This window comes from Protomyctophum bolini (assembly GCF_963924005.1).
Source record: "Protomyctophum bolini genome assembly, chromosome: 4".
Lineage (NCBI taxonomy): Eukaryota > Metazoa > Chordata > Actinopteri > Myctophiformes > Myctophidae > Protomyctophum > Protomyctophum bolini.
The window spans coordinates 21,399,754-21,418,194 of record NC_137865.1 but is presented as its reverse complement, the minus strand read 5'-3'; the positions used below and the strand labels follow the sequence as shown (position 1 = coordinate 21,418,194).

The 18,441-nt window shown below is 42.7% G+C and overlaps 1 protein-coding gene across 2 annotated transcripts in view; it reads right to left on the bottom strand.

Annotated features, from left to right (window-relative positions):
- Nucleotides 1-18,441, bottom strand: part of LOC308314815 (uncharacterized protein) — a 51,056-nt gene that overhangs the window by 26,092 nt on the left and 6,523 nt on the right. For both annotated transcript variants that reach the window (XM_080762530.1, XM_080762531.1), the window contains exons 2-5: nt 3,052-3,125; nt 1,018-1,103; nt 790-829; nt 581-661 (exon numbers count right to left, since the gene is read on the bottom strand). In XM_080762530.1, coding sequence (XP_080618656.1) covers nt 581-661; nt 790-829; nt 1,018-1,103; nt 3,052-3,117 — 273 coding nt within the window. In that variant the 5' untranslated portion in view covers nt 3,118-3,125. The remainder of the gene's footprint in view (nt 1-580; nt 662-789; nt 830-1,017; nt 1,104-3,051; nt 3,126-18,441) is intronic.

The following is an 18,441-nucleotide window of genomic DNA, read 5'->3' as shown; positions in this document are numbered from 1 at the left end:
ACTGATTCCGAGAGTGGTTTAAAACACAGTTTTTATTGAAAACTACGGACCTCCAGGTTTCAAATGCTTGGCAGAGAACAATCGGGACAGGTGGGGCAGCAGGATAATCAGCTTAGATTTTAAATGTGTACATGTTCAGAGCTCTCCAGAGGCAGTGCAGGGGTTTCTCTCTCACTACCATGGGTATCGAAGCCTCTCGTAGATTGAAAATGTCAGAATCGATCAAATACATCTACGAGTCTAAATATTACGCTAGCTCTACACCAAATTTCTTCACAGCATATTGTTCACCCCAGAATAGGGATAGCAGGGTTCTAAGTGGTTAAATCACACAGCTAGAGATGTATCAGATCCTGTTCCGTGTCTCAACCAGACAGGAGTAAGGGAGGAATTCAAGTTAAAAGAGGAATGGAATAACAATGTATGAGTGGCAAAAAAAGAACACACACTGCATCAAATATGGTTGTGCGCTGAGGCTAAATTGAGGCGGTTTATGTGGCGAGCGGGGGTGACTTGAAGGGATTAATGTGATGAGGTCTGTATGACGGCCATCACTGCAGATCTACAGTACCACACACACCTTATCACTGTTCCTGTACTTGTCCCACTTCTTCACCATCTTTAGCCATTTCTCCGACCTTTCCACCTCCTGCTGCTTATGCTGAAAAGTAACAAGGCCAGAGACACACTGTTTAGGCCCGGTTTAGACTGTAATTATCCACTATAGCAAAGGTTTTGTGGTGGTGTGCTTTAGTTCTTTCATTTTCTAAGAGCAATTCATACGGTTACCTTTGCCTCAACAGCGCTGGGTGTGGGTAGTTCCTCCTCACTGGTGTAGAAACAAATAAACAGCAGGCAGACACAATGTGGCGAGAGAGAGAGAGAGAGAGAGAGAGAGAGAGAGAGAGAGAGATACAAAAACAGGAATATTAATGGTTGAAGTAGTTATTCTCCAGAGTTCCTGGTCCTAAGCTGGGGTCAAAGCCCCCTAGTGTACTGTTAAGCAGGTAGACTTACTGCAGGAAGCCGAAGCGGTCAGTGACCTTATAGATGTTATAGTCAGCATCCTCCCAGGGGTCGATGTCCACACCTTCCCGTCGCCCCTGAAAACACATATGCATAGTCTCTCCATTAGGCTTCTCTAATAACAATTCAATGTACTGCACAGTACACACGACACACACATTGATACATGATACATCAGCTTGAAGGTATGTAAAATGGCCATAAACGTAATGGAGAACTTACTACTTATAAAGTGAGTGGACTGTTACAACTTGACTAATGCAATGTGCTAATATGGCTGATGGTCATTGCTGGGCTTCCCAAACGCATATGGTGTAAGACTTGTAGTGCTGCACATGCTCAGATGCCCTCTAGGCCGCACACAGAAGCCTGTGAACATGAGACATTTCATGCATAGATGGGCATCTGAGCATGTGTAGCACTACAAGTCTTACACCATATGCATTTGGGAAACCCAGCCAATGGCCATGAGCCATGTTTACATATCCCACAGGCAGTCCAGAGGCGATAACGGACAAACCAACTGTGGACGCTAGTTGTACATTGCAAAAGTATGTTAGTTAGTTGTTCTCATGTGGGTATGTCAGTTAGATAAACATAATGTATACGTGTGCTTGTCCACAAATGCTAAGCATGTCGTTTAGACAGATGCTAGGTTGCACATGTACTTGCTAAATTGAGCTAAATGTCTGAATTATAACAGTAGGGATGCCAAAGTGACTGGCATTTAAATAACTCGGTCACAGTGAAGTGGTTATGTCTGTCTGTGTGCATGTGGTGTGTGACTGTGACTATGTGTGTGTGTGGGGGGTTGGGTGGGGGGACTCAGTTAACACCAACCTATCTATGTCGATTGCCATTAAACTAAACTCTAGGGATTGATTTAATATGTAATTGGTTTTTTTGTCGATTGTTGAAGGACCATGCTGAAGGTCATGTATTCTTAATAGTTGCAGTAATTGCTTTATCCTCAATTTTAGACCTGTAGTGATTATAATCCCCCCCTGGACTGGACTGGACTGGACTGGACTGGACACAACACACACACACACACACACACACACACACACACACACACACACACACACACACACACACACACACACACACACACACACACACACACACACACACACACACACACACACACACACACACACACACACACACACACACACACACACACACACACACACACACACACACACACACACACACACACACACACACACACACACACACACACACACACACACACACACACACACACACACACACACACACACACACACACACACACACACACACACACACACACACACACACACACACACACACACACACACACACACACACGGTGGAAATGGGAAATTACTAACTTCCCCATTTCCACCACCGGATGGTAATGAATCTATTCTCAGTTCACAGAAATCATGGGCTTCACTACATGGGGCAGGGCACAGTAGTGACATACTGGCACTGGTGTGTGCCTGGATCTGGCAGGGTGAGAGACTCCCAGAGGCCAAGCTGTTCTGCTTTCCTGGGGAATGGCATGTCAGTTGGCACTGGTGGCACGATACAATCTGTCCCCAAGCTCAGCTGTGCCTCCCCACACACCCCCCCCCCCCCCCCCCCACACACACAACCTATGGTATAATCCACAGATTCCACCCCCACAACGAACCTATATGGTATAATCAAATCCACAGATTTTGGAGCTACGCAGCTTCATGTGAGTCATCGCTGATATCTTTGCTGCTGCCGCTCCATATTTTAACTCTACTTGATCATTCAACAGTGTCACACAAAAGTATCAAAAATAGCAGATTTACAAGCTCGAAGTGCAGCTCGAAACGTGGCGCGAACAGTGCTCAAAGCAACGCATTTTGGGCTTATCGATCTGTTATTGTATTTTTGCATTCTGAATAGTAACAGTTTGATTGGTTGTGTATAGGAAGCGCAACTTCTCCTCAAGTGTCCTGAAGTGTTGTAGCTCAACCTCCGCTAAGTTGATCACACACAAACCTTGTCATATTTGGAGATGATGTCAGCTCGTTCGTCTGCTATTATCATCTCTATGTCCTTCTTCATGTCAAAATCTGGAAGCAAACAGAACAAGACAATAAGAATATTAAACAGTATCATAACAGGAAAAGCTTTACAGTAAATGTATCTCGTTCATATAATAAGGTCTGTAACTCTGTATGGGTAATAATAAGGTATTGTATGGGTGTGTCCAAGATTACAAAATATCTTGGGCATATCATAACAGATACCTTAGAGGATGACGAGGACATGTTTAGACAGAGGAGAATGCTTTATGTACAAGCAAACATGTTGGTCCGTAAATTTCACCATTGTACTACGGATGTTAAGGTAAACCTCTTTAGAGCTTATTGCACCCCTCTCTACACAGCTCCACTGTGGGTAAAGTACAAGAAGGAGAGCTTACGCAAACTGCAAGTAGCCTATAATGACTGTCTTCATATCATGTTAAAAAAACCAAGGAGCACTAGAGCCAGTGGGCTTTTCTGTTCATTGGGACTCACTACTTTTATGGCTCTGTTGAGGAACTTGACATTTAAATTCATGAGCAGGCTGGATCGCTCACTGAATGGACTCAATTGGTCAGTTGACAGACCCAGGCCGTAGTTCTGTAAGGTACACTTCTACCATCAGAGGACACTGGCATGAGTGCCTCGCCTAGAGTAGTAACCTGTGGGGCTGGGTAAATGTACTGTATTTTTATTTATTTCTATTTGTATTCTCGTATTGTGATGTACTGTTTTACCTTGTGGGCCACGAGCCTGTAATAAAGTTTATATATTAATCACAGTCATAGAACAAATAACAGCAATAACAGGAGATTCATTCATGTTGTTGTTCACTGCCTGGGCCAATCTTGGACCAGTGTTTAACGTTCATTGGAATTTAGAGTCCTCTCTACCTTTGGGAAAGAGCTACATTCTGCTACATTTCAAAATTGCAACGGTAGCGATGGCAGTGACTCCCCTCACTAGACTGGCATTTAAATAACTCGGTCACAGTGAAGTGGTTATGTCTGCGTGCATGTGTTGTGTGTGTGTGTGTGTGTGTGTGTGTGTGTGGGGGGGGGGGTTCCCAGGGGCTTAGTTGCGCGTGGACTCAGTTAACAACACCAGCCTCTCTGTTCAAACTGTATAGACTCAAGGCAAGGGGGATTGATTTCATACCGTATTGGTTTTTTATAGATTGTTGAACGACCATTCTGGAGGTCATGTAGTAATTCGGAAAGAGCTGATCATAAGGAATTAGCGGATTAGAGGATTATCTTGAGAGGATCATGTGTCATGGCTGGTTCTCCCCTCAAAGAGTAAATCTTTGATTATTTTTTGTGTGGTTGACCAACAGGGCATACTATAGTAATTGTCACACTTTATTTAATTTTAGATTTAGAGTCGGTGATTGCATCTTTCCAAAGACAGTAACATTTATCATTTACGGGCTTACCCACTTTCACAAAGGCAACCCTAATTTGATGACTTGGGAACTACTTTCAAAATGACCAGCTCAGTCAACTCGCTCATAAACATATGACGTAAATTCTCCTTTCATTGTCAAAGGCAAATGTTACACGTGTTGTGATGAAAAGCTGTATATAGGAGGGGCTATAGCGTGGCTAGCGCCCCTCAAAAATGTACCTGAGGGGGCTTTGGAATAGCGGTGTACAGATAAACCAGATGCCAAATTATTATTATTATTATTTCTTTTTTAAATGGCTGTCATGTGATGATGTGGCCTACCTTTTGGACTTAAGCAGTTACAGAGAAACAAACATCACAGTAAGCAGGCAGTATCACAGTCATTACGAACCCAGACCACGACACACCACAGCTATAGCATCTTTCAGTAGGACTGACACAATCTACTCAACAGCATCAGTATGTGACCAACATCACACCTCAACCACAAGAAGCAGAACTATTGTTAGGTACAGTGTGGTGCTTCTGCATCAGTAGTTCTCACGCTTTTTAATTTCAAGGATCCCCATAACTCTGAGTGTGCACATAAAGGAAACAAATGTCAACACATCACATGTATACCTTTTGTTTTTCTTTTCCTGATCTTCTGATGTATTGTGATGTGATTGTATTACTCAACGACACTGAAAATTAGTTTGATTACTCGAGAATAAATAAAACTTGAATGAATGGATGAAAAATGGACCCTCGGTAGGGCGGTCACGACTACAAATTTAAGTTGACAATTAATTGTCACACAAATAATTCATTGCTATTAACGATTTGATTCGATTTTTGGCATTGAATATTGTAACTTAAATAAAAATACACTTCTGTTTGCCTCATAATAAAAAAATGCACAAGGCAGATATGACAAATAACTGAAAGAAATTACTGAAATATTAATTATACTTTAGATAAATAGCTTATCCTTAGATCTGCTATTTCAGCATTTTTTTATGCATGAACATTTTTCAACATGGAAACGATCATGACAGCACAATTGTGACAATTATTGCGACTAGACGATTATGTAATAATTGCGACAAACCCTAAGCCTAACCCTTTGGGTCCATTTGGTTCCATTTGTACACTCTCAGAGTCTGATAGGGTCCATTTGTACACTCTCAGTCTGATAGGGTCCATTTGGTTCCATTTGTACACTCTCAGAGTCTGATAGGGTCCATTTGGTTCCATTTGTCTGATAGGGTCCATTTGGTTCCATTTGTACACTCTCAGAGTCTGATAGGGTCCATTTGGTTCCATTTGTACACTGAGTCTGATTGGTTCCATTTGTACTCCGTCTGATAGGGTCCATTTGGGTCCATTTGGCCTGGCTCAAGGAATCCTGAGGGTCCCTGGACCACATTAAGAACCACTGTCTGCTCTACCTCATCTAGAGGGGTATAGCTTTAGCCTACATCCAACCTGCTCCCGTTGAATCGGCTTTCAAATGAGCATCAATGTGTAAACGGCCTCTAATGCGTCTGATGCTGGGCAGTGGGCCATATTGTATTATATTCCCTTCAAGTCCTCTGGTGGTTGGTATATTCGCAGGATGCCAGCACAATCATTTAAGTGTATTCCTCAAATGTGTGGTTTTTAAAAATAATACTGAAAACTCCTACTTCCCATTTTTTTAAATGTACAAGAGCTCTCTCTGTGAGCATTATTTGTAAAAAATAAATGATACAAGTCTAGTATACGAAAAACAAGCAAGCAATTTTGAGCTACAACATTTGGAAAAGGTTTATGCTTAAAAACTATATATATATATATAAAAAGGGATCGATACAATAGAATAGACAATGAACGGCAAAAGGCTGTGGCCTAAAGCAACCTCCACCCCACAGAGGACTAGATTGATTGATTTTTATTTGACAACTTTACTGACAAAAGGCATATGCATAAAGTTTAAACATAGTTTAAACACCTGATAAAAGACACACGTAGTGTCAGGGACGGTGGGCCTACGTTTGGAAGACAATGAAATACAAATACAATACAAATACAATAAAATAGTCACTGTGTGCTTTCAAATAGCATTACGAGATTATGAGAGCAAACTGAGCATGTCTAGATACTCAAAATTATATTGTATTCTAAACCAGAGGAAATACAGGCTGTTTAATGTTTTGACTCTATTGATCACAAAATCCTGGGATTTTCTTTGGTCTGCAGGAAGGAGTCTAGCGGTCTAAGAATGATGTGTGTGTCTGGTGCTAATCTTGAAATCGACTGGACCGATCAGCGCCAAAATAATTGTGCGGACTGCAAGTACATTTATATATTTGAAATATGTAACTTTAATTTAAATTTAAATAATGTAACTTTATTGGAATACAATGGGGCTCTGATCTGTCTGAAACCTTGGCCAAATATGGAGTCAGAGATATGTCATAGTCATGAACGTTAGTCTGGTCACATGACCTCCAAGATCCACATTGGATCAGGACAAGGGGATCCTGAGATCCTTCTGTCTGGCAGAAACCTCTTATCTCCATATTTTTGTGTTTTCTTCTTAACCCATTTAGACTTGAAAGTAACCAGATTCTAAAATATGTCTTCTAAACAGTTTTCTTAAAACCTTCTATGTCAGCGGTTCTCAAATTATTTCATGTCAAGGACCCCAGAAATTATATGAAATCGGCCGCCGACCCCCATCTGAAAATATGTTGCTCCAGGGACCCCCCAGAAGCAAGGATTTGAGTTAAAATTGTTCGTTCTGAAAGAATATATATTCAAAGATTTGCGCCACATTTTCACGATTAAAAAAAAAATAGCAGATCTTCAAGCTCGTAGTATAACATAATTCTTAAAACACCAAAGGGGGTCCCCGTCCTGAATGGGTTAAGATGGAGTCAGTGCTAATACCAGATTTGCTTTGCTAATTGAACATATGGCACACCAACAACATGAACAAGTTCATCTTTCAAGTTGGTCACAGTTGCACTGACTGAACAGCCCGTGTGGCCAGATGATGCCTCAGGCTGCGTTAAAGCATGTCTGGCATCCTTTGCCAGCAACAGGTGGGGCAGCACGGCCTGCCGTTCCACAAAGGGCCTCTGTGGTGACCCTCCACAGACCACAAGTCCAGCTTCCATTACACATTGCGGTCCACAAGTGCTATTCAATCCTACTACGGCACATTTCAGTCACCACAAATTGTTTGCAATCAAGTTCATGTCCTGTATTTTACCCTGGCATCTGTCTGGCAGAGCAGATGCTTAGTGGTTCACTACTCTCTCCCAGATGTATTCACCTGCTCTTTATATACGGATCCCGACTACAGTGTTGACCTCAATGAGGTGAAAGCAAACTAGCTCAAAGCTCAAATTAATATAAGAAGGTTTAAAGCAACCATGACAACTCTCCTGTGTATCCCACACACATGGATAAAGAAGAGAGAAAAGTAGGAGCTGTTTATAAGTGCATTGAGTGTCGCGCCTTAATATTCCATTCAGCCAAGACCGGTAAATGCATCTGCTTCTGCTAAAACTCTGATGATTGTGTGTAAAAAAACAAATGGTTGGTTAATTTTAAATGCACGCAGCCACGCACGCTGAGGAGACGAGAAGAGACTCGGTCGGATATATATATACATATATATATATATATATATATATATATATATATATAGTCGGTAGGGAATTTATTTTATTATATATATATATATATATATATATATATATATATATATATATATATAAAATAAATTCCCTACCGACTTCCCAAACCGGACACCAATCTATTATTTTGTTAGGCCTGACTACATAAAATGCAATTCTAGTGCTGTCTACATAACATGCTGTAAGTCTGTATAAAATGCTATTTAAGTCTACATAAAGTGCTATCTAAGGGGCTATAGGGCAAGTCCTATGGGCCATGACGGAGTCTGAAAGTGTGGGTGTTCAGACTACGGTGGAAGATTGGGAGTGAAGCTGCAGTTCTGACTGCAATGGGAAGTGCATTCCATAGTTTTGGAGCCAGAAGAAGGGAGAAGAGTTTGGGACGTGTGGAGCGTTGTCCCGGTGTTTTCAGCTGGAGTGACCAACCTTGTGGATCATCCTGGAGAAATGTTGTGCTGTCAAACGTCATCACACTATATTCATTTTGAACTGAATTGATAGACATTTTTCTTTTTAAAATCACAAGAGTAAGCCTGTAAGCCGGCCCATCATTGGGCCACTGAGTCAGTAGTAATGATTAATTTATGCTCCGTCATGCGACGTGTTGTAAGATAAACAAAAGAGAAAACTTTCCTTCTGGATTATTTGGTTCTAAATCGGATTATTATTAAATATTGGTTTCAAATACATTTTCATTTAATTGCCTATAGCCCTTCTTCAGTCAGTCAGTCCAAAAGGTTTGCCATGCCTCCTCTTTAACATCCAGCAGACTGCTTCCTGTGTTCTGAGCCTCCAGACTGCTGATAATATTGTGTGGTGGTCAGGAAGAGAGGGAAACCAGTCCCCACCGCCCCTCCTTGAAGGGAGAACCTGTGGTGAGTGACACTAATATTTACACGCAACAAAAGCAAATTAGTCTCCTTTTTTTGTTTGTTTTTTACCAAGGACAAGGTGTAACTAGTTTAAAAAAAAATGAATTTCCCAGACTAAGCATGTCTAGTCAGCAAAAACAGCATGAGCAATACCACAGGGTGGCCTCAGTGGCCTGGCCATGCAAAATGTACTGTTCACGGTTCTTGTGAGTGAGTCAGGACAGTGGAAACACAAAGTGAGGCACCTTTCGTTGGCGGAACTGTAAAAGTGCTGATGCCTCACGCATCGTTCAAAGAACTTCACTGTTGAATGCTTCTTTTCAAGTGGTGGACACAGAGAAGGTGGATACAGTTAATGCTGGACAGACGTGGTGGTTGTGAGCCGCACTGCTTCAAACAGAATGGAAACTGGGGGAGAAACACTGAATCAGCCCCCAGAGGTCACTGAGTGGAGAGAGAGAGAGAGTCAGAGAGAGAGAGAGAGAGAGAGAGAGAGAGAGAGAGAGAGAGAGAGAGAGAGAGAGAGAGAGAGAGAGAGAGAGAGAGAGAGAGAGAGAGAGAGAGAGAAAGAGAGAGAGAGTCAGAGAGAGAGAGAGAGAGAGAGAGAGAGAGAGAGAGAGAGAGAGAGAGAGAGAGAGTTGCAATGTATTGGCAATGTAAACGCACATTTCCCACACCAATAAAACCTCTTTCAATTGAATTGAACTGAATTGAATTAAGAGCGAGAGAGGGTGAGATGCACACTGGTGACCAGATTTGACTGTGAGACTGCCATCGCGCAAATTGCAGCTTTTCACCAGAGGAGAAAAACTTTTTTTAGAGTTAATAGCACAGGCAGACTCGTCACATACTAGAGCATGTCTGAAAAAAGTGTCAGAGCTGAAATCGACATGTAAAATATGAAATAAATGCCCAAACATGTAGCTAGGTGTAATGTTAGAGACCACAGAAGTGAACCTTTCAAGCCTGTTTTCTCAACTCGCTGTTTTCTGCAAGACATTACTCTAGTATAAGCCATACCTCCAAAACTGGTGGGCCAAACTGAATATGTCAATTTGAAGATATGATTCCCTGCTTTCATATGACATGAAAAAACTAAAATTTAAAAAGAAATCCAATGGCAGTCCCTCAGTCAAATAATGAGACATTTACATCGCATCCAGTGGATGCGATGTCAATGTCTCATTATTTCTTTCCTTTTTGTGGCAGTAGTTGTTGTTGTTGACCTGATGTCTTGTGCTGGAGTATGTATCTCTGGTGTATACCTGAAAAATATCCCTCTGTATTTTAGTTTAATTGATTTGTGATTTGTGTACTAATGAGGAAAACTCCAATAAAGTACATTTAGCATCCCACCTGGGAAAGGGGGCGGGGGGAGGCAAGAGACCATAACAGGGAGAGTCATGGTCAGAGTCAGTGAGAGAAACAAATGTGTGGATGTGTGGGGGGACGGACGTCTTTGTTACTTTTTCCACCACGCCCTACCAAGGAACTGGGAGAGAAGGGGAGACCCCTGTCACCGAACAAACCCTCCACAGCAATGAGCACCATCACAGCCTGAACTTCTAGCTTTAACCAAACTAAATCACCTACACTACCTTTAAAGGGGAATTTCTTCCTAACCGTTTTTTACAAAATCATGTTGATAATATGTATATTGACCAAAAAAAATATATATATAAAAAAAGAAATAAACATATAGGGCGCTGGTCCTTTAAGAAAAGCGTAGGAGGGGTCTAACGTCAGCTCAGGAAGAGTACAGCAACAACACTGCATGGAGTGTTGCTGTCATATCATCTAGAACAGATGTAAACAAAAAAATCACACCTGTGTGAACTGAGTGTTGCAGCCCCCCCCCCCCTCCCCTCCCCTCCCTCCCTCTCTCTTGCTCTCTCATTAGCAGGCAACATTGAAGCATTGCATCCCTCTCTCCGTTTCTGGTGCCCCCTACTGGTACCCTATAGTCATATACTCGTGCTCATGGCCACATAGATAGGCACGGCAGGGACATTGCTGGTTGTAGGAGTGGTTGCACCACTCAAAAGCTGAAACAAATCGCGCGATTGAATAGGAGTTCTAGCTGTTGATCCACCTGGAACTGTTCTCTGATGGTCATCCATCCACCCATTCGTTCTCTTGTTTTTTTTTGTTGTGACGTGTGTGTATGTGTCTCCTGTATAGTATGTAGTGTTAAGTTTACTTTTCTATCATTTGATGTTGTGTACAGTTTGTTGCATTTCACAAGAAAGAAAAAAAAAACAATAAAAGGAAAATGACCACTACTTCACAACAGAGGGGAGAGGACAGAGAATCATCGATACTAGTGACAAGAAACACAAGGAGTAACTGATTTCTGTATGGCAGATAAACTAATATGAAAGACTACAAAATTACATCATTTCCTGCCGTGACGTGTGGCTCTAAATGGAGCATCTACAAGCCCTTGGGTGAACACTCATAACCACGGACAGCACGCAGAACCTTCTGAGTCATACTCAGATAATTACACAGCTTCTTCCAGCATGCAGAGGATGCACAAGTCTCAAACTGGGCTCACATGATTTATCGTCTAAATGTCCTACTGTCACACACACTGTAAAAGCATGTGTTCATTTGACTCTGAGTGTACATTCTCAGAGTAACACAAATGGATACAATTTGAACACTGTGCATCTCATTGCTTTGTGAGATTAACCCAGGATATAGGCTAACCAAATATACTTAACCCATGAAGACCTGAGACCGATTCTAAATTCTTCTTTTTTCTCTGAATACATTTACAAGTTTTTCATGTCACGGATTCCCAAAATTAGATGTAGGGCCGCCGACCCCCATCTCAAAATAGCTTGTTCCAGGGACCCGCAGAAGGAAAGGTTTGAGTTAAAATAAAATAAAATGTAATGCTTTAAAACAAGACAACTCAACCTATTCCATAAGCCTGCCTGCTTGAGTCAAATGACAGAGATTCCCTTATACTGTCCCTCAGTGGCGTCAACTCCGTGGGTGCTCAGGAGCCGAAGCACCCACTGGCAAAATAATAAGCCAATAATAATAAATTGCGGGGCGGGTGGGCACCTTAAAATATATAGGCTACTCTAAGGTGGGCACCCACTGTCGTTATAGGAACCCTCCGCCACTGCTGTCCCTGACTGATCCCTGACCTTCTCTCTTCTGTAATTCATCTTAATCTGATAGCAGTAAAATTGAACATGGTGGATTAGAACACAGATCACGAGAGAGAGAATGAAAGGCTGAGATTAGGATTTTAGCAGCGGGAAACTAGCTGGAGGAACCAGTGTGTGTGTGTGTGTGTGTGTGTGTGTGTGTGTGTGTGTGTGTGTGTGTGTGTCTTCTTAGACTAGCATATGGTCTAATCATGATACCTGGAGGTTTAACCTTGTTCAGTAAATAAAAGTTATAGATCGGATATTAAACAAAGGAGTGTTCGTGCAGGCCTACGAATACAAGCTGTGCATGCTCACTCTCTCACACACACACACACACACACACACACACACACACACACACACACACACACACACACAACTATACTATCACATTCTACTATACTTGTGGGGACATTGACCTTCACAACTAAGTATAGTAATATGCATGCACGCACGCACGCAACCGCACACACACACGCTTCTCAGACTGCTGAAGGCATGGTGGGGGGAGGAGATGACAGATGTTGCGTTCTACTGGATGACTGACTGAGAGGAAAAGACATCCTTGCTCAGCACTGAGAGTGAGCCTGAACCTCACCCTGGTTCAACCCTCGGCCTAACCTCACACAGCATACTCCCATCCTGTCCAAGAAGCCAGCCAGCATACATATCTCCGTGTCATCTGTTTCACCAGCCTCACCACTGCTGACATTGTACCTTACTGGAGTGCTACACGGAGGCCGAAATCAAAGATTCTCAATGAGACTAAAACATTTTAGAAATGTTTGTGAGGAAGATTCACCTTCACCGTGAATTCACCTTTAGCAAAGCCCCGCCCTCTACCACTTAGACACTCCCACTTGGACACTTTCCAGCCGGGCTCATTCATTCCAATGTAAATATCATGGATTTTACACAATAAATACTGGTTCATTTTTGGGACCAGACCTTCTAAATCTCTGTAAATCTGTCAACAAGGCCTGCCATATGCACTGGAAGAATATGTGTAAACTATGTTTTGTCATATAAGAAATCTATTGGTGGAGAGAGGTTTGTCTAACCCATGTTATGCTTAGCTGTAATTGGACCATATCAGTTTAGGAAGCAGGCTGATGGCAGCGCTTGACATGACGTCACGTCATGTGACATGTCGCATCTTTCTTCTTTTCAGAAGAATGTTGCAGGCCATACTAATCTTGTTGCAATTATTTGATTGTACTTTCTTGGTATCTGCCATGTGTACTGTATTATTGTTTTGTTCTGATGTCTATGCCACTGCAACCCAATTTTCCCATCAGGGGAACCTTTGATTTAAACAAAAGGTGATGCAAAGAAGACCAGGCTCAGCATCCCTGGCCTCAGATGTAAGAACCCCACCCCTCCACCCCAAAAACCTCTTCTAAACTGGGAGATACTGCCTTCAGTGCCTTCAGGGTGCATGCTCCACATCTATGGAATATCTGTCAAGACAAGTTAAAGCTGGATGTCCTGGATATGCTATTTTTAAAATAGTTTTAACTGACTAGAAGAAGGCGTATGCAGCTGCTTTTTGTAATATGCGTTTTTAAGATTCTGATTCTGTTTCTGTTTTCTGGTGTGTTGTTTTTGTATTATATCATTGTGTACCGTGTGTTTGTCATGTATGTAAAATCATTGCTGTAAATGTTATTTGTTTGTATACAGGGCGCCATTGAAAAGGAGACCTTGGTCTCAATTGGATTCCCCTGAAATAAAGGTTTCAATCAATCAATGGTTAAGGGAGAGCACTTAAAAATGCACTATTAAGGTTAGTAATCCCGTCACTCCTGCTGTTATTTAGGCTCCGGGAACCTATCTGCATCGAGAGGGTGGACCTACTCTTGCAGATAGCCTGCGGAAAACACAATCCCATTTCCTTCTTTGGCCTGGCTGGCGCCTACTCCAGTGTGACCCGCGTTCCGCGTGGGGGACTTCCCTTTGCATTTAGCTGTAGATACACTCCTTCCCTCCAGGCCAGACCTGGAGGGAAGGATTCAAGTGTAGGAATAAAACCATAAAATAACCTACCCTGTAACATGTTCTGTGACATGTTCTGTTCATGCATTGGCAGTGAATTGAATCTGAACGATTTGCAATATTTTGTTACATCCATTACTATGGCTGGTAGATTCAATATTTTGCATTGATTAAGATCAATGAACAATATATTTTTTATAGTTAAAATAGCAGACCTACAAGTTCACAACGCATCGCATGAGATTGTAGATCTCTATTTTTGTACACCACCATGTGCAATGTATAGTATAATTACAGAATTACAAATTTTGTGATATTAAAAACAACATTATTGGTTGTAAGTGTTAATGCTAAGCAGAACAAGCATATCATTCTCCAGCAGAAGGAAGGAACTGAACAAAGCAACCACATTCTACACAAAACATCTGTGTGTGAGTGTGTGTAAGAGGGTGAACATGATGAAAAGATTTTGAGACGGCGCGAGAGAGAGAGCGAGATAGAGGAAGCATCAGAGTCAGACCTGGAGAAGGGATGTCCTGCTGGAATTCTGCAGACCTGAAGAAAGATCCACAATAGATCGAAACGCCTTCCTAATGAAGTTGTCTTTCACCTCAGTGTGCCGGTTCTCCCTTTAATCTTGTAACCGGCGCCTTTACCCGAGCAGCACCCACTGTCGATGTGCGTATAGTTAGCTTTTCTCTGCTGACATTTCGCGCCAGATTCCCAGCTCTCCTGTGTGTAGACAGACAGGTATGAAACAGGGCAGGCCCACATACGGTAGCTCCTGTTTCAGGTTCAGATAAGAGGATATTATTATTCCTGGCTCACCCGTCGCATCTCGCTCAACTTAAATCCACAACGGAGCCATTGTTCATTTCCTCTCAACAAAACAGTGGACTTACAAGTCGGAAAACAAAGCCACGTTATGCAGAATATGAATGTCACTGGAAGTCACCGCACAGGAAGTCCAGAGGGGCTCCGCACAGGGAGGCTGCATGTACTCCCATTCTTTAAGCTAAGGGGAAGGTATGGAACACAGATGGGTCACTTATGGAGGCCTGTCATTTGTGCCTGGAGCATTGGTTCTCAAAGTGGGGTCAGAGGACCCCCCCAGGGGTCCTTGAGGGACCTGACCCGAGTTAAGGGTTCCATTTTGTACACTCTCAAGAATTATATTAACAGATGATTTTACACTATAGATTCAGGTCCCAGAGATAAGCTTATAAAATGAGGGCTGTGGCGTAAATTATGCATATCAAACTGTGGGACCTTGAAATTAAATGGGTTAAGAATCAGTGCCTTAAGAGAACGTGGACGGACCTATGAATATGATATTACAGTAAAAAAGCAACAATACTTAGTAGATAGATAGTTGTGTGACAGGGGACAAGATGCCTACCATGAATGCCTTGCTTGCCTACTGTTTAGTGCACAGGCTCGCATCTTTAATTAAACATGCCGGACGGCGACTAGTCCGGCTTGAACTAAGCTGAAGGCCACTGCAGCCAGTCTGATCCTGCCCTGCCTCTCAGACCCTTGTCCAGACAATGACAATGAAATGTCAAAGTCCCGTGCAATCAACATGTGTCCTGCTGTGACTCCTGCAGGTGTGCCACTGTGTGGACAATGGCCAATTGTTAACCCATGTCACAGCACTTCCTCTCAGGCTTGTGCTAAGTGGTCCTTGGCAGAAAAGAACAAAGCATGACAACAGTGTATAACTTTATCAACTGCCGCTGATGCAATGCAAAAATAGGAAGTCACTGGTGATGCGTTGCATATAGGAAGCAGCATGCTATTGCATTAGACACAAAGTCTCCCAAAACCACTTAGATTTTTAGAAGCTCTGTTGTCACTTTTTAATTTAATATTTTATGCAATTTTGTTAACTTTCGAAAGACCCCAAAGGATTAAAGTAGTCTCGATACCCAGGCTTTGACTTCCGTCGGATTAAAGTGGTTCAGAAAGATCCCACATCTTTTTTTCCGTCTGTGCTCGTCTCTCTCGTCTTGCCTTGTCTCTCTTGTATGGCAGACGGTATAGTCTGGGTTTATTTGTGGAAAATGCCAGCGGCAGGGAGACAGTGTGACCCTAGGGAGGGTGCTTTCACCCAGAACACAGGCTGGAGGAAAGCATCAGGGCTCAGAATAGCTCACTATCCCCAAGGGGCAGACTCTTGTGCTGCTCTGCTGTGCTCTGTACTGCCACTGTCACTTTGCCTTAGCAAAGCAGACCATAGTGACTCACAGCACCACACACAGCATCACGATCTCCAAACCCGCTCCATCTTAATTAAAAATAGGAAACAACAAGATGGAGTGGAGTCTGAGGAGGCTTCCCCCCCTCTGACCCATCCTCCCCCCCCCCCCATCATGAGAATCCAGCAGCAGCCAGCCAGCGTCTCTCTCTGGTCCAAGCCCTCGTCTCTCCACTACCTAGGGCGGGAAAGATAGCTAAATATAACAACGATGACAGCACAATGCTTGAGACGCTGGAGCTGTACACCAGAGAGAGAGACACAGAGAGAGGGAGAGAGGGAGGCCTCTTTTCCCAGAGTGGCAGCACGTTTCGGAGGGGTGGTGGGAGGGAAGGCAAGAATGTGACGGGAAAAGTATTGGTAAACACGGAACCACAGGACCCCACGGAGAAAGCCATGTTCTCATAAGTGGATGCTCTCTCCCCGATGAGGACAGAGAGAGACAGAAATAAAACCAGCATATCTATTAATAAAGCCACAGGGAAAAATCTCATACAGAGTTTGAAGAAGTTGGTGGTATTCCTTTGATTTACAAGAGTCTTTTGTGAGCCCTCATCGGAATGCCAGACTTACTGTAATCGCTCTTAATCGCCTATTGCCTAGTATGGGAATACAATACTTGGGGTCAGAGAAGGGCTGGGCAATTAAACGTAAATATATCAAAACCGATATTGAGAACCAATAACTTAATCCTGCTCATGTAGATTAATCAAATAATCAAAAAGCAGGGGTTTTTGTGATACATTTATTTTATTTCTTATATATCAACAACTCGACTTAAACCTGTATTATACTTCATTGTACAATGCCAATGGTGGTTTAAAAAATAGCAAAAATAGCTGTCTACATACAACTATTAAGCTCACTACTCTTATCAAGAATGTCTGGAGTGGTAGTGATGGATACCAACATTCCATTCCTGTGACAACTCTCAGGTTAAACCACGTAAACCCCATGTACAGTATTTAGTTGACTGGGAGACACTGCCTGGTCCACTTTTCCCTTTACCAAACATCTTCGCTGAAAACAGGGATATATTGTTGTATATATATGTTTTTGTTTGATTAACTGTTGTACCCATACTTAAGTGGTTAAACATACTCAATACTTCTCTGACCAGTGTTGAGCAGGCTGTGGATGATCATCCAAGCTACAACAACTGAAGAGAGATGCTGGTTCTTGGTCAAATAAGACATTCTACAATGAACTTGTAGATCTGTGAGCTTGACAGCTTGTACATCTTTTCGACAAATGTTCGTCCCACCATAGGGACGCACAGCTTCATGTAGTTATCTTGTGCCCGCCCCCACCAAACAAAATAACCTCCAATATAACGAGACAGCCGTTTGTATACTACGCTTGTAAATCCCCTCATCGTGCCAAACACTCCGTACAGCGCTGGTTTCTTACACGGCCGAAACAGGCTTGAATAATTCAACAAGGAGAAGGAGGCACACAACACATGTTCCCCACAGGGCCAGAAGGCCCAGGACCAGCAGCAGCTATTATAGACAGCTGGACTCAAGCTACAGGCTCAGAGTCTGATAAGGCAGACACACTTATTCTCTTGTTATTCTTTTGGCTGTCCCTTTAGAATCATATTTGTAACAGTGGGCTCACAAAACCTGGAGGGTTGAGCCCGATTCATACTTAGCTGCACGATGGTGTTGCATGTTGAAGATAGCCGACCTATGCTTGTGTTGCATCCGCAAAGCTTTGTGAGCCTTGTAAGTCGGCTAATTGCTGCACATAAATTTCTCTTGTTTGTTTGTGTGTTTGTGTGTGTGTGTGTGTGTGTGTGTGTGTGTGTGTGTGTGTGTCACAGAGACGTAGGACTGCCGAGACGGCCGTGGTTGGAGGGAAATTCCGAGGCTAGCCTAATTTAGTCTCATGTCATTGTTGACTGTAACAAAACTACAACAACAACACTATTAGGCTATCATGCTGCTGACCGATCTGTCCTTTCCTCAGGCAGGAGTTTCAGCCTGAGAGACT